At 47.5% G+C, this 19,973-nt stretch overlaps 1 protein-coding gene across 1 annotated transcript; it reads right to left on the bottom strand.

Annotated features, from left to right (window-relative positions):
- Positions 1 to 372: 372 nt before the first annotated feature.
- On the bottom strand, positions 373 to 3,620 carry LOC123401026 (EIN3-binding F-box protein 1-like). The gene is made up of 2 exons (XM_045094741.1): positions 3,174 to 3,620; positions 373 to 3,030 (listed from the first exon to the last, which is right to left on the bottom strand). Exons 1-2 carry the CDS (start codon positions 3,196 to 3,198, stop codon positions 1,106 to 1,108), a joined length of 1,950 nt encoding a protein of 649 aa, XP_044950676.1. The 5' UTR covers positions 3,199 to 3,620; the 3' UTR covers positions 373 to 1,105.
- Positions 3,621 to 19,973: the final 16,353 nt, after the last annotated feature.

Genomic DNA, 19,973 nt, shown 5'->3' with positions numbered 1-19,973 from the left:
TCTCAATGTCGTGCTCGTGTGATTGCTTGGTCCTCAGATGATCGACGGTGTGCCTCGAATTTATTCTAACAATTCCACTATTAGACTAGATAGTGGATGTATATAGACACACTATTGGACTACATTTGGATGTATATAGACACATTTTAGGGTATAATATATAGTCCCTATTAGAATGTCTAAAAAAGACTTACATTTAGGAATGGAGGGAGTACTTGAGCATGAAAGCTAGGCAAATTCCAAATTTTGATCCCAAGTCCGTTCTACATACAAAGTAAATGGTACAATCGTACAAAATGCCAAAGAAATGGTAGAATCGTACAAAATAAAGGCATCAGCCCAATTCACAAAGCGAGATAAAAACCATAGAACTTGCAAAACAAACACATACTTCATTTATTCTTATAAGGTTGCAAATATTACAGTCCTCAACAACATGCCGGAAAAATCAGGGACCTGTCAAGAAAAAACAACCATAAAAGGTTGTAGCCGCCAGGCTCTAGTATGCGCCTCGCGACGGCCAGATCCCCAAAGACCAGACATTCCTAAGAGGAACCGCAAGAAAAAAGCAACCCTACATGACACCACACACACACTAGAGAGAACAACACACAGGACCTCAACATACTGACAGACCCAAACTCAATAACAATATCAATATCAACCAGACATGCCAACAGGCGTTCCAGGATCAGCAAACCTGGAGACCAGCCGCTGGAGCTGGCGCCTGCAACTTCTTAGCCATGAAGCAGTGAAAAAATGACACTGGACACTAGAGCAACCTAAAAAACCAGTATGGTGTGGCTATAACGGCAAGGGCCGGTGCCTGGATGGAAAGGGCAGGATGCCAGTGATGGCAGCCAGATGCTCAAAAAACAGATCACCTCCTGAGGAGTGATCTGTGAAAAAACGAGCACTTGGCTAAAGCCGCCCTCCAAAAAATGCCCGGTCCCTAAACAAAGTTCAGAAGCCCACCCCGGCTCGTGATGAGCCGAAAAACTGACTAATATGGGTTTGACGGTTGCGCTGCTACGGACGTATATCTGAATATGCAGGCGGCTGACCCAGTAGACGAGCCCCACCAGCAATGAACCATCTTGTGTGCCTAGGCGACAATGTCACACCACCAGAGCTGCTTCTCCAGCGATGCAATGTTGTGGTTGCCAATCATGTTGCAGTACTGAAGATTGAGGCCCTCCAACTTACCCATGCTGCCCAAAAACTGCACGCTCGCTTGTGTGACATTAGAGCAGCCAAACAGCGAGAGGACACGAAGCTTGAAGTGCTTTGCGGATGCTAGGCTTGCAACACCGGAGTCGCTAACCATGCAGTTAGAAAGATCAAGCTCTGCAAGCTCAGTGCAGTTCTCGGAAATACAAAAGAGGCTTGCATCTGTTATCTTGCTGCAACCCTCGAGACTAACTTGCTTAACAGATTTTCCATGTGCCTTCACCAGGGAAGAAACAGTAACATCTGTGATGTTCTTGCAGCCACTCAAGTCAACCTTGACCAGGCTACCCTCGGAAGATTTGATCAACGGAAGAAGCCCATTGTCAGTGATCTCACCAAGACCACTCAGGTCGACTTGCTCCAGCTGAGGGCAGATCATACCAACCACGGCCAAGCTTGCATCAGTGAAACCTGCGCAATCCTTGATGGTCAAGAAACGAAGTGATTTGCAGACAGGTAGCTGTGCTGGAGCAGAACAGACATCCCTGACACCTGTGCATTTCACCAAGGAGAGAGCCCTGAACTTCTGGCTGCAGTTGATAAGGCAGGCAAGAACACCAACAAGAGTAACCCTGTTGCACTCTTCAAGCTGCAGGTTTTCCAACACCTTTGCTGATTCTGTGAAAGCCTTAAGACCGGCATCCGACACATGTCCACACTTCCTGAGGCAAAGCTGTTTCAAGCCTGGGCAGAACTTGGCAATACAAGTGATGGCAAGATCAGTGACCCCAAGGCAAGAGGTGACACTCATGCACCTCAACTTCTGCAAGCCGGCGGCATTGGCCATCACCCAAAACCCCCTCTCCCCGACAGCAGAAAGGCGAGCAAGCGTAAGCTCTGTGACGGCCTTCCCATAGTACCCGATCACGGCAAGCGAAGCATCTGTGATGTTCAATCCCTGGAGACGGATCTTGGTCAGTGATGCGGAAGCGGAGCACACGAGGCTAGAAATGCCCTGGTCACCAACGTGCATGCAGTTCTTGATGCTCACAGCCTGCAGCTTCAAGCAGCACCGGCCAATCGCCCTCAGGCCCTCGTTGCCAACGCCGGAGCAGGCCTCGATGGTCAGAGACACCAAGTTGGGGCACCCCTGAGCAATAGCGGCAAGGCCCTTGTCTGTGATGAGCGGGCAAGAAGTGATATCCAGACGCTCCAGCGAAGGGCACCCGGCGGCGATCTCAGCGAGCCCAGCGTCGGTCACAAGCGGCACATCCCACAGCGCGAGCGAGCAGAGGTTAGGACTGCCGCGGGCGACGGCCAGGAGCCCCTGGTCCGTGACCCCACGCGTCGGGTGGCTCCCGCGGATGGCGAGCTTCTCCAGCCCGCGGCGGGATCCAGCGACAACAGCCATGGCGGCGAGGCGGACATCGGTGGCCTCGTTACCCTCGAGGACCCTCTCGACGCAGGGATCTGCGGGGGAGTCGTCCGTACCCTCCTCCATGACGAACTCCTCGTTGAGATCGGGCAGGGACGGGGCAGCCAGCGCGGCATGGCCGAGCTCGGAGACCCGGATGCTGGCGAGGAGCGCGAGCCAGCGGCGGGAGACGCAGGCGGAGTCAGCGCGCTCGCGGCCGCCGGGAAGACGGCGCAGGACCTCGAAGAGGCACTCGTCCGGGAGCCCGTCCAGGGACGGCTGCGGGGGCTGCCTCTGCTTCTTGCTGGCCCTCATGCACTCGGCCGCGGCGGCGGCGACCGCCGACGCGGCCACCAGAGAGCGCTTCCGCTGCTGAACCACCGGTCCGCCGCCGCGGCAGAACATCCCGGAAAGCTCGGCCGGGGCAGAGACGAGGCACCCGCCATCTGACGCAATCGAAGAACACACCATCAGGGACACGCAAGAACAAACCTTTCCTTGCAAGGAACCGCGACTAAAACAACGAACAACCCGGCTCTCTTCCGGGAAAGGAAAAAACAGGAAGGGGGGATCTCTCTCTATCGCTTACCTCCGTACGCGTGGAACGCAGGCATGCCGAGTCGCCGGAGAAGGATGGGATCCCTTGGAAGAAGAAGAAGAGCACGACCAAGAACAGAGCCGCCGCCGCCGCCGCACGATCGGAGCCGCCGGATAAGGCCTTAAGCATTTACAGGCAACGACAGCCGGAGGGGGGGGGGGGAGAAGACGGGAGCCGAACCCTATCGCCGCCGCGACAGGGAAAAAAGAGGAGGATGAGAGGGGGGGAGGAGAGGTGTGTGAGAGAGAAGAGAGACGAAGGGGAAAGCGCGAGGTGAGGCGGAGGGTATAGGGAAGAAAGAGACGGAGGAGGTGGGAAATGAATAATCGGCGCGGGGGCCGCCCTTGGCGCCCCGAGGGGACAAGTCGCGCTGGCCGGAGCTGGATGCACTGAACCTGCACCACTGTACTCGTGTGGGCGGATGGAGTGGAGGGGATTGAGACGGATGGGTGGGTGGGTGGGTGGGTCACTCGTTCGTGCTACATACGTTGCACATGCACGCGTCTTCGTCTTCGTCTTCGTATCATGGGGCTGCGATTCTTCTCCTCTGCTTTTCATTTCCTTTTCACGTTGCGTGTGGAGAGTGGATTTCAGGGGAATTCCTATTCCAGAGCGTCAACACGTGGAGATAGCAGATCCAGTTACCCAAGATCGTGTTTTCTCTCGCTTTAGCTGCATGTAAGGCCATGTTTAAAACCATAGGTTATAATAAATTTAGATTATAAAGATAGATTATATAATCTGGTTTATAAAAATTATCTAGGTGAACATGTTTGAAGGTCAGATTATATAAACTGTGATCCAGATTTTACATTGCATAATGACCTGTCTGTCCTCTGTTTTTTTTTAAAGAAGGGTGGCGGTGACACGAATGTAATTATCTTCAACTTTACAAGGGTAATGTGTCATTACTAATCCATAATCTGATGTTAGCCGGGTTAGAGTAGATTGTGAGTTTTTCATAATTTGTCCATCTAGTTTTATAATCTAGCATATAAAAAATTACTTACACGAATTTTCATGTAAGATCAATGATATAAGACTTAGATGTGTAATACTTATCTCACATCCACATGTGTTTTAGCAAAAACGTATTCTTAGACTATCCACATGTGTTTTACATTGCATAATAACATGTCTGTCCTCTGATTTTTTTTCAAAAAAAAAGGTGGGTGGCGGTGGTACGAATGTAATTATCTCCAAATTTACAAGGGTAATGGGTCATTAATAATCCATAATCTGATTTTAGCTGGGTTAAAGTAGATTGTAAGTTTTTAATAATCTGTCCATCTAGTTTTTATAATCTACACCATAATTTGTCATGTTTGGAGACGGAATAGATTGTAAAAATTGGATTATTCAATCTGAGTGCCAAAAAGGGCCTTAGGACACATCTAGATGTGACATAGTTATTGTACATCTAAATAATTAAATCAAGCATATACAAAAATACTCACACAAATTTTCATGTAAGATCAATGATATAAGACTTAGATGTGTAATACTTATCTCACATCCAGATGTGTTTCAGCAAAACTGTATTCTTAGACTATCCATAATGAGAAAGGAGACCCCCCCCCCTCGCATCTCGTGGGTCGCTCGTGCGACTCACAGGGCGAGCGTCGTCGCCGCTCCAGGAAACCCTCCTCCGTGTTCCTCCCCCTCGACATTGCTGTCGGCGGCCTCCGACGGCGGCGGGGCGCTTTGTAACGACCAAGATGCGGTCCTTTTCGATCTGGGGGTCGAGGCCCCGAATAGAAAAGAAGCGCATCTAAGCGTTTCGCAAGCAAGTAACATAGCACAAATAATAATAAAAGTAGACAATCCGGGATTCAACTGTCTTCTTATTAATAACTCAGAGTACATCACATATACAATCAAGGTAGTTCCGCTACGGACTACAAAACATGGAAATGCTATGCTACCCTGCCTGCAGGCCCACGATCACGACCACGCCTCAGTCCTCTAGATAGTTCATGTAGAGGCGGTCTGTCTCCTCGTCGTACTGCCACGCCAGCTGGGAGCCGTCGGGATCATCTGTCTCTTGGGTACCTGTACCTGGTGGGAGTTTTCGAATGAATTTGTGAGCCACAGGGACTCAGCAATCTAAGACCTTGGTGCCAGAACTAGTCATGTTATTAGGTAGGGATTAGGTGAAGTGTATAAGGCTGCAGCATCCTAAGCTTGATTTAGTGGCTAACTTACATAAAGCAATTAAGAAGGTGGTCTGCACTAGCGGTCGTGATTACTTGATCACTAAGTGATCCTGAACACCTACCTACGGCATTCATAACCCCAACGTGTTCCCGATCGAAGAGAGATCTTCGAGGGGGACAGTCACGGTTACGCACACGGTTGGCAATTTTATTAGCTTATGTTTGAGTTATCTAATACCGGATGTTAACAAAATATTCCAAGTTGCCACATAACCGCGGGCACGGCTTTCCGAAAGATTAAACCCTGCAGGGGTGCTCCAACTAGTCCATCACAAACGTACACAGGCCGCAAAGTAATCCTCTATAATGAATCTCGTGATCTCGTCGGATTCCTTAAAGAAAAACCTCAACTCTGGGGGAAACCAAAGCTTCACTGGGATACCTATACGCAAGATATATCGCTAAGGTAAGGCAAGACTAGCAGGACCTCCCGACGTGTCGACGACCCCGATAAGAGCCGCGTATCTCAGTCTCAGGACACGCCGGATGGAACTAGCTACAGGTACCAAACCTCAAGTTTCCTTGTGGTGGCCCCGCAGGCAGACCAGTTTGGACCAACACTCATGAGGAGCACTGGCCGGGGTTGTTGATTAAAGATCCTTGGGGTGATCATTCCCTATGCATATTATTAAGTGATTAGCAAATTAACACCAATGTTGGGTCCTGCCGGACAAGCCTTATCACTACGCGATTTATCGAGGGGGTCCCCATAACAACCCCGAACGTGTTAGGAGCGATCAATATGGAATCAAACACCGGTAACCGGTAACTAAGGCGGCAATAACGGAACAAAGCACCTGGCAAAAGGCTAGGCCTTTCGTCATTTACCAAGTATATAGGTGCATTAATTAAATAAAAGCATTTAAGATAATGATATCAAGCTCATGTTATCACATGAGTCAAAGCACCTGCATCTAGCAACGCTAACATTAGTAGCTGAACAAAGCCTACTTAGCCAATCAAGTTTGCTAGGAAGGGATCAGTGTTTGGGTTCATGGCATATCAAGAGGCAATTTAATTCAGTGGTAGGCAGCGAGCAATATGACATGGAAACGCAATCTAGCATAACAAGTCTAGAGATGGAATCAAGGTCATATCATCTTGCCTGTGATATCCTCAGCTTGGAATGGTTCTGGTTCGTCCTGCACGTATTCTCCTGACTCCACGTATTCGTTCTCCGATCCCGGTGCTACCCAACATAAGAATAACAGCCAATGAACAGCAGCACCACAAGATGCAACAATCACATGATGCATGCGATGAAAATTGAGCATGCACCACTATTTCTATCAGTGGCACAAGCAAAATAAACTACTGCAAGTTTCTGGACAGAACTGTACACTAAGCTATTTTTACATGCATGAGGATGGCATGAACAGATGCGGCTCGTGAAAATGATACAAAACCATATAAAGAACATTGCAAACGGAGCTACGGATCAACGGGAATCAACGAAACAAGATATGAAGCCCTACGTGGAAGAATCAACACCACACTCACAATTGGCACAAATCTGGTATTCCCAGGTTGCCAAGACATGTAACAATCCAACATGAATGGATTGGAGCAAGGAAGAGCACCACAACATCCACTAAGCACACACAATCATCAAAATGACAAAACTACATAATCTGCCATAATCTGCATCTTAGCACTTTGTGAGCTACATGCAACATAGCTACAACCCACCAAATATGATAAATAATATATGTGGCTGTATCCCACCAAGAACACTACAAGAACCAGCAAGAATCACAGCAAAAGGAATTAAACTCTAGAAGATACAAGGTCACAAACTTTCCCAAAACCATCAGAGCTCAGGGACTTAGTGAAAATTCATGCTCCTGACTTTCTGTCTTTGTTCTGAAGCTTTTTGACAGCAATCAAAACACCACCTACTGGACTCCAAATGAGATGAAATTTTACAGGGAGCTTCACAAACCTATCCGGTCCAAAATCCTAGCACTGAGCTAAGGCTAGTTCTCAACACAATGACCAGCACATCCTCATCTATAGGAGAAGAAAATGTTTCCAGAATCTCTGACTTAGTGAAATTCCAGATTTCACTAAGCTGGACTTTTTCAGCCACATGCCCACTTTGTCTAGGCATAGTTTGCACACAAATAGCACCAAGTGATAAATGACACCACTATGATGTAGAGAAAAACTCCTACTACTACCACACAAAAGCTCATGCCCTTGGGCTCCACCTATTCCATGGAAACAAAGAGCAAACTTGCAAAAAATCTGAATATGTCAACTCCACAAAGTATCCTAATGGCAAAACTAACTTCACCACTGGATTACTTGGGATATTCTACCCCAAAATCATATATAATATGTGGGCACTTACTTGGAACAAGTGACCACAAATTAAGGAAGAGGAAACTACTCCAAATCATGCCTAATGAATATGGCATCATTTCATGTAGTTTCACTATATCAACTACTACATGGTTGAGCTCATGTGCACAATGACAAAGTGACATGGGGGTTTGAACCCCATGTTTGTGTCATGCACATCAACTTCACAACCACTTCTACCAAGCTATCGACACATACAAATCACCATGCCCTCTCACATATGGTCATGTGAAGGTGCAAAGCTTGCTTGCAAAGGTGGGATGCTTCTCACACACACATCTACTCCACATCACCCACAAGCACATCATGCTCTAGATCAAAACACATACCTACACATGTTATCATAGCAATCATCACTAGTACAAGCTCACACACACAAGGTATATGTGGTGAGGGGGAGACCCTCCACACACACATACACACTCCCCTAAAACTTATAAGATCACTACACAAGAAATATGGGCAGCACACATGATCAAGCTAGACTTGCATTCCTACTAACATAAAACAACCTACACAACTCTACTCAAAGCAACTACATACACACATGAATTATCAACACCATGTATGCCCACATAAACACACATACACCACACCACCTATGTTGCCATCAACAATATAAGTGCTAGACAGGAAAGTAAAAGAAGATGCACACCCTCATGTCTATTATTTAGTCACAAGTTGTAGCAAGCATATAGCAAGGCAACAAAAATAAAAGAAAGAAAGGAAAATTAAAAGGGCAGGCCTGGATTTCGAACCCGAGTGCCCCTGGTACTGGCCTCTGGTGCAAACCACCCTGCTACCATGCACAAGCTCGACAAGGAAGGTTAGCTAAGCAGCTAAAACTGCACTGCTGTTGTAAACGCTACTGTCAGGATAACATGCAAAAAAGGGGAGGTGTATCCCTAGGGTCTCGAACCCTGGATCTCACGAGAACACACACCATCTACACACCACTGCGCTACGAATCGTTTCCTGACAAAGTAAGGTCTGATTCTAGGTGAGCTACTACTCTGCGCGCTCTGCTCTGCGCATAGATGCACCGGCGACAGAGAGGTTGACGAGGCTGGGCTGCTGTTGCTGCTGCGCTACGAGTGGCAACACCATACTGCTGCTGATCTACTGCTACGCCACGAGACCGCTGCGTCAACTACACAGCAAAAGCACCTACACTAGTTCCTTGCACACACATGCACATACGACGTACTCTGCTACGAACAGGGATGGCAAGGTCGCCTCTTGTGCTCTACCCGACGGGAAAAGGGGGAAGGAGAGGCCTGCTCACCTTGGGGAGGAAGGGAAGGAGTCGATCCGAAGGAGAGGGAGCCGGATCGGAGGGGAAGAAGCGGGTTGGAGACGCCTTGACGCCGATCTATAGTCTCCTGCTGCAGAACCGAGGAAGGCTTGGAGTTCACCGGAGCCAAGGCATGGACGAGCTCCTGGCCGACGAGGAGGGCGTTCCCCGTCCTCAACGAGGTCGGGAATGGGACGCGGGGAGCAACCCCTCGCCCCTGGACATGGCGGAAGGCACGACCGTCGACGAGAGCGGGGGCTAGACGCCGGCGAGCTGCTCTGTCTCTGTGCTACCTACCTAAAGAAACTTACCAGAAGGAGGAGAAGAGAGATGGGGAAGGAGATGGTGGCGGCGGCGGAGAGAGGGAAACCCTATGAGATGGAGAGGGCACATACGCCAAGATAAATAGGGGGGCCTCGACGTTAGTGCCTCACGGCGCTTGCGTCTCTCTCTCTGGTTCATCTGACGGAAAGAAAGGCTGGAGGAAGGAACGGCGTTAGAAGAAAAGAAGAAGGAGCGCGCTTGGCTGCTGTTGCAAGGGAGAGGAGGAGCTGGGCCTCTCTGAGTGGGAGGAAGCCCACCAGAGCAACAAATAGAGAAAAACAAACCCTGGTGCTATTATCTAATTAGAATATTTACAGAGAAAGGAAAAGGCCCACAGGGCTAACTACTGAATATTAAATCAAAACAAAAATGCCCCTGGACCTGAAAATACATAAGCTATTTAAATAAAATGCAAAAGGAATTTTATGGGGAAATTAAATAAATACAAAACAGCAATTATAATAACTGTTTTGTGATTTATTGCACCTTTAGAACACCTAACAAAAACACCAAATCTTGCACAACATAATACCCACAATATTTAGTAAACAGAGGACATTTTAAAACCAGGTAAAGAGCAAGTGAAATTTTGAGCTTGGGAATAAAAGAGAGAAAAAGGTTTCAAACTAACAAGGGGGTTTGAAAATAATGCTAAGCACCACACTCCACTACTTCACACCACATCATCACATGTGCATCAACACATGAAATCACAAGATCACAAAATCACACCTAGCAAGATCACATGCTATCATAACATGACATAGAATCATAAGGTATGGCAAGGATGGTATGGCATGGATGCATGCAAAAGAAGAATACAAGGTGACACATGAAATCATACATGCATAGATAGCTCTCATGACAATGCCAAGGTGGTCCCACATGGAAGGTTACAAAAAGGGAAGGCTTTACACTTGGGGCACTACACGCTTCCTCCACCTTGTTCTCCCCCATGCTCCCTCTGCGAGCTCCTCTCTCCCATGGCGTACGAATATGGATCTCGCATGTGTTGTCTCCTTCCGTCGCGACCAGCCATGGTCGTGCTAGGAAGATGTGGGGTGAGGTGGACTGCCCCCACCCCGTCGTGGTGGTGCGACTCCTTGCGAGTGGTCGGCGGTCATAAAGGGAGTTCCCGATCATCGTGAAGGCTGGATTCGTCGGATCCAGAGGGCGCTAGGGCCGATCAGGTGGCATCCTTGGGCATGGCCCCTTTCCTCGTGGGTGGCCATCATGGCTGCTTCTTCTGGGCGCCCGATCTTTCAGATCTAGGGTTCGTCTTCGTGCGGGTGCAATGAGCAAGCTTTGGGTGTAGTGGGTGGCAGATTTGCACCAACGAGGCAACAAGGGTGGCCGACTGCGTGCTTGCGGTCCATCGCCAGGTGGGTGATGAATGAAGGTGGATCCTTTTGGTCACGGGAGCGGGGCTCTGGATCATGAACACCGCGACACCATTTCAGCGGGTGTTGTTGTGCAGGTGCTCGTGTGTCACTTCGGCCGCTTGGGCGGCGACGTGGTCCATTTCGGGAGTGTCCCTCGGGCGGGTGTGTTCCTCACGGCCACCTCGCCTGCTTTGGGCGTTGTCCACATCTTGCCTTAGCCGGCCATGGCTATTGGACCTGGTTGGTGGGGTCATATCCTGAGCAAAAGTTTTGCCCGACGATGTCAGTGCCGATGATTAGCGATGCTCTTGTGTGTCATTTCCCTCCTTGGAGGTGTCATCGTGGGTGACTCCATCCACCATGGGCTCTGGGTGAAAACCCTTAGTTTGGCATGTTCTAGACTGGGCGGTGGCGGCATTGTGGCGTCGTTTCCTCCTTGGAGGCTCCGTCCTGTGAGGAAGGTCTCGTTTTGCTGGTTGCTTAGTGATTTCTGTGTATGACAACTTCTTCTCGTGATGTGACTATCCATGCTTGAACGGTAGCACTCTCTTCGTGAACTAGGCTTGGCGTGGTGGCTGTGCTCGAAAACCTCCCTTTGTGGTGAGCACTCCATCATCTGACGGTGCAACGCCCTTCGAGCCAGGGCGGGGAGCTGAGGGCTCCTTCTGGCGATGGAACAAGATGGAATTGTTCTATCAGACGCACACGCGACAACAATAGCATAGCTTCCCCTGCGGGCTAGTCTCCTTCCCGATTTTTGCTTCTTTCGCAGCATCGGTTCTCGGATCATGTTTGAGGGCTCCAATGTCTTGATGTATTATTTTTTGTGCTTTGTTGCTGCTCCCGTGCATCCATATATCTTGCTAAAGTTTTTTTTTGTTTTTCTGTGTTGCCTTGGACTGTTGCGTTGGTTGTAAGGGATTCATTAATATAAAGTTGGGCGTGAGCCTCTTTTCTAAAAAATAATGAGAAATAACATAGAGAGCGTGAACACGTGGAGATAGCGGATCCAATTACCCAAGATCATGTTTTCGCTCGCTTTAGCTGCATGTAAGTTTCCTTATTATTCTTAGACTACCATAATGAAAAATAACATAGAGTAGTAACATGCATATGTTACTAGTCTAAGTTACTACCTTCAAAGCAATTACCCCACGTCGCTTCCGTGAGCGGCTCGGGAGAAACCCTAGTAGTCGCTGCTAGCATCACACACACCGCTCCCCCTCCCCTCATCGTCGTCGGTGGGGTTGTCGGGCAAAGCCTATGCGGCTCGGTGGCGGCAAGGCTCTTTCCCTCATCTGGTTCGGAGATCTACGACACGTGACGGAGGCTGTGACGGGGGCTCGAGCGGATGTGCTCGGGGTGTCACGACTCGCTGGCGAGGAGGAGCACGAAGGTGCTACGCTGTGTCAATGGATGTATATGGACGGTTGGGCGCGGCGTAGGCGCGGGCGTCCCTTGTCCGTGTGGATGTCGCGAGTTGGGGGCGCGGGTGGATGGCAAGGCGAGGTGATGTGGCGCATGGTGACTGTTGTGTGCGATGGCCTGGGCCGTTCTGGGTGTGCGCGCGTTGAGTGATATGCGGCACCGTTGGGTCGGATGGTGAGGACCCATGCGGTCAAACCAAGGTCTGGTAGGTTAGTTGAAGGTGTTCGAGGCCCGGATCCGCAGGATGCGTGCCCTTTGCGCCGATTTTCTCGTGCTTGTGTCTGGATTGCGCGTCGGAGGAGCTCGGCGATGGGTGCTTCTCGCGCGATGGTCGCGGAGCTGGCCAGTTTGGGCTCGCACAGGGGGCCATGTTGCGTGTTGTTTTGCACAGGGCTGAGGCGTGGCGTTATGCGTGTGCGTCGTGAAGGTGACGAGTCGGATGGGCTTACCTGGTCATGGGATTGGGCGGGTGAGGTTTCTGATACGTCTCCATCGTATCTACTTTTCCAAACTCTTTTGCCCTTGTTTTGGACTCTAATTTGCATGATTTGAATGCACTACAGGAATTAGCTTCTTTGCCGTCTGCCATCACAGACGGTAAAGAGCATATCACGGACGGCAAAGATAATATCACAGACGGCAAAGAATCTCACCGCCGGCAAAATTTCTGCGTCAGCCTATGACGGCATTGTAGCTTCTTTGCCGTGTGTCTCACCGAAGCGGGCGGCAAAGAGCTTTGCCATCAGCTTTTCATAAGAGCTGTCGGCAAAGTGGTCGAGACGGCACCTGACAGGCGCTGCCTCCGTTAGGGGCTAACGAAGGCTTTGTCGTCTGCCTCCCCCTCCTCCTCCCCCTCCTTTGCATCATCTGCCTCCCCCTCCTCTATGTCGTCTGCCTCCCCCCCTTCCGTGCCGTCTGCCTCCCCCCTCTTCTGTGCCGTCTGCCTCCACCTCCTCCTCCCCCCTCCTCTATGCCCTCTTCTTTTCCGTCTGCCCCCCTGGAAGCAGACGGCAAAGATACTATATGGCGAGCTGCTACTGCCGAGCATGCACAGCTGGGCGCCACGTGGCACCTTTGTCGTCGGTCAGCTAATGGCAAAGGCCTTTGCCATCAGCTAGCAGACGGCAAAGAGCCTATATTGTCACATTTTTGTTTATTTTTTCTATTTCACATCACATATACATATAATTCATAGCACATATATGATAAATAGGTCACAACACATATATGATATACATATAAATAGGTCATCAATGCCATTTGTTCATCAACGTACATCCCATATATCAAAAGAACCAACACATACAAAGTTTCATCCATATATACATACATATAGTTGCACATATATTGTTCATCCATATATACATATACATATAGTTCCACATTGTTCATCAACTCAAATAAAAACGAAAACTAAAGCACTCCAATGCCAGCTTCCATGCATGTAGTACATCCAATCTGCAAAATGGGAATAAGGAAGTCAGAAGAAGAAGAAGAACAACATATATATGACAAATAAGCTAAATTTAAGAAGAAAGAGAAGAAGCAAGAAGAGAACAAGGAGAAGAAAAACAAGAAGGAGGAGGAGGGGAAGGAGAAGGAGAAGGAGGAGGAGAAGAAGAAAAAAGAAGAGAAGAAGAAGGATAAGAAGGAGGAGAAGAAGGAGAGAAGAAGAAGGAGAAGAAGGAGGTCTCCTTCTCCTTCTTCTCCTCCTTCTCCTTCTTATTCTCTTCTTCCCCTCCTCCTTCTTCTTCTCCTTCTCCTTCTCCTTCTTGTTCTTCTCCTTCTCCTTCTCCTTCTCTTCTTCTTCTTCTTCTTCCTTCTTTTCATTTCTCCTCTTCTCCTCTTCTTGGAGCTCAATTAGCTAACTATGTCTTTTTGGAGCTAAATGGGCTAATTATGTCATTATAGAGGAAAACAAGCTAAGTATATAATATTAATGAGCTAACCAAGGTTCTTATGCCATTTTGAGCTTATAATGTCTTTTAGGAGCTAAATTGGATAATTATGTCATTGTTGGAGAAATTCAGGCAAGGAGAATATGAAATAGGAGAAGAAAGAGGAGGGGGAGAAGAATAAGAAGAAATAAAGAAGAAGGAGGAGAAGGAGGAGGAGGAGAAGGACTAGAAGGTCCTTGGCCTTCTCCTCCTTCTCCTCCTCCTCCTTCTCCTTCTTCTCTTCTTCTTCTTCTTCTTTCTTTTCATTTTTCCTATTTCTTCTCCTCTTCTCCTCTTCTTGGAGCTAAATTAGCTAACTATGTCTTTTTGGAGCTAAATGGGCTAATTATCCCATTTTAGAGGAAAACAATCTAAGTATATAATATTATTGAGCTAACCAAGGTTCGTATGCCATTTTGAGGTTATTATGGCATTTTGGAGCTAAATGGCCTAATTATGTCATTGTTGGGGAAATTAAGGCAAGGAGAATATGAAAGAGGAGAAGAAATAGTAGGATGATAATAAGAATAAATAAAGAATAAGGAGGAGAAGGAGTAGGAGGAGGAGAAGGACTAGAAGGTCCTTGGCCTTATCCTCCTTCTCCTCCTCCTCCTCCTCCTTCTCCTTCTTCTCCTCCTCCTTCTTCTCCTTCTCCTTCTCTTCTCTTTCTTTTCTTCTTTTTGTTCTTCCTTTTCATTTCTCCTCTTCTCCTCTTCTTGGAGCTAAATTAGCTAACTATGTCTTTGTGGAGCTAAATGGGCTAATTATCCCATTTTAGAGGAAAACAAGCTAAGTATATAATATTAATGAGCTAAACAAGGTTCTTTTGCCATTTTGAGCATATTATGGCATTTTGGAGCTAAATGGGCTAATTATGTCATTGTGGGGGAAGTTAAGGCAAGGAGAATATGAAAGAGCAGAAGAAAGAGGAGGAGGAGAAGGAGAAGAAGAAATAAATAAGAACGAGGAGAAGGAGGAGGAGGAGGAGAAGGACTAGAAGGTCATTGGCCTTCTCCTCCTCCTCCTCCTCCTCATCCTTCTTCTTCTTCAATTCTTCTTCTTCTTCTTTCTTTTCATTTTTCCTATTTCTTCTCCTCTTCTCCTCTTCTTGGAGCTAAATTAGCTAACTATGTCTTTGTGGAGCTAAATGGGCTAATTATCCCATTTTAGAGGAAAACAAGTTAAGTATATAATATTAATGAGCTAACCAAGGTTCTTATGCTACTATGGGGTTATTATGGCATTTTGGAGCTAAATGGGCTAATTATGTCATTGTTGGGGAAATTAAGGCAAGGAGAATATGAAAGAGGAGAAGAAAGAGGAGGAGGATGAGAAGAAGAAGAAATAAAAAAAAGGAGGAGAAAGAGGAGGAGGAGGAGAAGGACTAGAAGGTCATTGGCCTTCTCCTCCTTCTCCTCCTCCTCCTTCTCCTTCTTCTCTTCTTCTTCTTCTTTCTTTTCATTTTTCCTATTTCTTCTCCTCTTATCCTATTCTCCTCTTCTTGGAGCTAAATTACCTAACTATGTCTTTTTGGAGCTAAATGGGCTAATTATCCCATTTTAGAGGAAAACAAGCTAAGTATATAATATTAATGAGCTAACCAAGGTTCTTATGACATTTTGAGGTTATTATGGCATTTTGGAGCTAAATGGGCTAATTATGTCATTGTTGGGGAAATTAAGGCAAGGAGAATATGAAAGAGGAGAAGAAAGAGGAGGAGGAGGAGGAGAAGAATAAGAAATAAAGAAGAAGGAGGAGAAGGAGGAGGAGTAGGAGAAGGACTAGAAGGTCCTTGGCCTTCTCCTCCTTCTCCTCCTCCTCCTCCTTCTTCTTCTCTTCTTCTTCTTCTTCTTCTTTCTTTTCATTTTTCCTATTTCTTCTCCTCTTCTCCTCTTCTTGGTGCTAAATTAGCTAACTATGTCTTTTTGGAGATAAATGGGCTAATTATCCCATTTTAGAGGAAAACAAGCTAAGTATATAATATTAATGAGCTAACCAAGATTATTATGCCATTTTGAGGTTATTATGGCATTTTGGAGCTAAATGGGCTAATTATGTCATTGTTGGGGAAATTAAGGCAAGGAGAATATGAAAGAGGAGAATAAAGAGGAGGAGGAGAAGAAGAAGAAGAAATAAAGAAAAAGGAGGAGAAGGAGGAGGAGGAGAAGAAGGACTAGAAGGTCCTTGGCCTTCTCCTCCTTCTCCTCCTCCTCCTCCTCCTTCTCCTTCTTCTCTTCTTCTTCTTCTTCTTTCTTTTCATTTTTCCTATTTCTTCTCCTCTTCTCCTCTTCTTGGAGCTAAATTAGCTAACTATGTCTTTTTGGAGCTAAATGGGCTAATTATCCCATTTTAGAGGAAAAGAAGCTAAGTATATAATATTAATGAGCTAACCAAGGTTCTTATGCCATTTTGAGGTTATTATGCCATTTTGGAGCTAAATGGGCTAATTATGTCATTGTTGGCGAGATTAAGGCAAGGAGAATATGAAAGAGGAGAAGAAATAGGAGGAGGAGGAGAAGAAGAAGAAATATAGAAAAAGGAGGAGAAGGAGGAGGAGGAGGAGAAGGACTAGAAGGTCCTTGGCCTTCTCCTCCTTCTCCTCCTCCTCCTCCTCCTCCTCCTTCTCGTTCTTCTCTTCTTCTTCTTCTTTCTTTCTTTTCATTTTTCCTATTTCTTCTCCTCTTCTCCTCTTCTTGGAGCTAAATTAGCTAACTATGTCTTTTTGGAGCTAAATGGGCTAATTATCTCATTTTAGAGGAAAACAATCTATGTATATAATATTAATGAGCTAACCAAGGTTCTTATGCCATTTTGAGGTTATTATGGCATTTTGGAGCTAAACGGGCTAATTATGTCATTTTTGGGGAAATTAAGGCAAGGAGAATATGAAAGAGGAGAAGAAAGAGGAGGAGGAGGAGAAGAAGAAGAAATAAAGAAGAATGAGGAGAAGGAGGAGGAGGAGGAGAAGGACTAGAAGGTCCTTGGCCTTCTCCTCCTCCTCCTTCTTCTTCGCTTCTTCTTCTTCTTCTTCCTTTTCATTTTTCCTATTTCTTCTCCTCTTCTCCTCTTCTTGGAGCTAAATTAGATAACTATGTCTTTTTGGAGCTAAATGGGCTAATTATGTCATTGTTGGGGAAATTAAGGCAAAGAGAATATGAAAGAGGAGAAGAGAAACATTCATATTCTTCCCCGGATAATTGTGCCCTGGAATTATCAACGTCAGCAATATGTTATTTCTTTGCATAATCTGCCCGGGGGGGAGATTGAGTGGAATGACAAATACAGGCCAACAACTATATTGGGTTGCCGTCATGCCGAAGGGATTAAAACCATCCGTGGCAGCGCAGACTCGAGGATTCCTTGGATCTGCCGCTTTATCCTGATGCAATCCACCGAAATGTTTCCACGCTTCCCCATCCGATGTGTGTACCACCATCTTATTCCCATCCGCATCTAGTTCGGTTCTTTTGCCCAATTTGTGCCATGTCATCTGTCTGGCTGTCTCTTCGACCATGAAAAGACGTTGAAGTCTTGGTACGATTGGCATATACCGAAGAACAATAACTTTGATTTTGGTCTGCCTCTTCTCACCCATACCGTTGTCTACCACAAGATACCTGCAAGACTCGCAATTGGGACAATAGTCCAAGTGTGCATACTCCTTCCTAAATAAGACACATCCTTTCTCACATGCATCTATCTTCTCATAGGGCATCTTAAGTGCACGAAGTATTTTGTCCGACTGGTACATGTTTGCAGGCATGACATGGCCTTTGGGTAGGAAGCGTCCAAATAGTGTCATCTTCGTGTCGTAGCATTCTCTTCCCAAGTTGAACTGAGCCTTCAGAGCCATTACTTCTGCAATTGCATCCAGCTGACAGAGCTCGGTGTGCTCATGGAGAGGACGTTTTGAAGACTCCAACATTTCATAAAAGGCCTTTGCAGATTCCTCCATCTCATCTTCCGAATCCCGAGCATCATCAAAGTCTTGCACCATGTCTATAAGGTAAGGAGAATAAGATAGAGGAGAAGAAAGAGGACGAGGAGAAGAAGAAGAAGAAATCAAGAAGAATGAGAAGGAGGAGGAGGAGAAGAAGGAGGAGAAGAAGGAGGAGGAGAAGGTATTCTTCTTCTCTTCTTCTTTTCTTCTTCTCCTTATTTTTGTCTTCTCCTCCTCCTCCTCTTCTTCTTCTTCTCCTCCTCCTCTTCTCCTCTTCTCCTCCTCCTCCTCTTCTTCTTCTTCCTATTCTTTCTATTAAGCTAACTAACTAACTAACCTAACTAACCAAGCTAACTAAACCTATCGCTAAACCTAGATAGCACTAAACAACAAAAAAATAACAAAAACAGAATCTACCACTAAGTAACTAAAAAAGAATCTAGGTACCACTAATTAACAAAACAAAATCTACCACTAAACTACTTACTAAATCTACTAATTAACTAACTAAATCTACCAACTAACTAAACTACCACTAAAACTACTAATTAACTAACCTACCAACTAAACTATATATGCCACTAAATCTGTTAATTAGCAAAAAAAGAAAAAAAAGGAGTCACCGGAGGGGGGCGGCCGGGGAGGAGGAGGGCGCGGTGGTGGAGGAGAGGGCGGTGGTGGCGGAGGGGTGGTGGTGGAGAAGCGGCGAGCTCTGACAGCGGTGGTGGAGGAGGAGGTCCCGAGGAGGAGGAGGGGCGTGGTGGAGGAGGGGGCGCAGGGAGGCCGGAGGAGGAGGGGGCGGCGCAGGGAGGCCGGAGGCCGGAGGAGGAGGGGGCGCAGGGAGACCGGAGGAGGGGGCGCAAGGAGGCCGGAGGAGGAGGGGCGGTGGCGCAGGGAGGCCGGAGGAGGAGTGGTGCAGGGAGGCCGGAGGAGGAGGGGCGGCGGCGCAGGGAGGCCGGAGGAGGGCGCGGCGGCGGTGGTGGTGTTGGGGGGTGAGAGAGAGGCGCGTGGGGGTGGGGCTAACGGCCGTTAGGGCGCACCCTCTTTGTCGTCCGCCTCCCGATGACACAGAGGAGAAAAGCGGACGGCAAAGAGAGAGGTCGTTAGGGGGAGAGAGGGGGTGCGGGATGGGCCAACCGAGCGCTTTGCTGTCTGCCTAAGTGATGTTTTGCCGTGAGCCCAGCTCTTTGCCGTCTGCCTGAGTGGTGTTTGCCGTGAGCCAGCTGACGGCAAAGAGCTGGCTGATGGCAAAGAGGGTCTTTGCCATCAGCCTTCTCTTTGCCGTCTGGTTTCTGGTAGCTGATGGCAAAGAGGGTCTTTGCCATCAGTCAGCAGACGGCAAAGAAGCAGCAGATGGCAAAATCTCTGATTCCAGTAGTGATGGAACTAACCCGGACTCACGCTGTTTTCAGCACAATTGCCATGGTGTTGTTTTTGTGCAGAAATGAAAGTTCTCGGAACGTCCTGAAAATTTACAGAGAATATTTCTGGAAAATTTGAAAAATACATGCGCAAAGATCCACCTGAGGGGATGGGCCAGTGGGCCACAAGCCCTGTTGCCGCGCCCCCCCTGGCCGCGGCAACCAAGCTTGTGGGGCCCACGTGGCTCTGCCGCCCCCAAACTCAGCTCTATAAATTCACTTTCGTCCCGAAAAAATCAGAAGAGAAGATTTCATCGCGTTTGCGATACTGAGGCGCCGCCACATCCTGTTTTTCATCTGGAGGGCGGATCTGGAGTCCGTTTTGGGCTCCGGAGAGGAGAAATCGTCGCCATCGTCATCATCAACCTTCTTCCCTCTCCAATTCCATGAAGCTCTTCATTGTTCGTGAGTAATCTATTCGTAGGCTCGCTGGGCGGTGATGAGTAGGATGAGATCTATCATGTAATCGAGTTAGTTTTGACGGG

Source organism: Hordeum vulgare, chromosome 6H, assembly GCF_904849725.1.
Source record: "Hordeum vulgare subsp. vulgare chromosome 6H, MorexV3_pseudomolecules_assembly, whole genome shotgun sequence".
Lineage (NCBI taxonomy): Eukaryota > Viridiplantae > Streptophyta > Magnoliopsida > Poales > Poaceae > Hordeum > Hordeum vulgare.
Note: the sequence above shows the minus strand (reverse complement) of the source record. Positions and strands in the feature narration are given on the sequence as shown.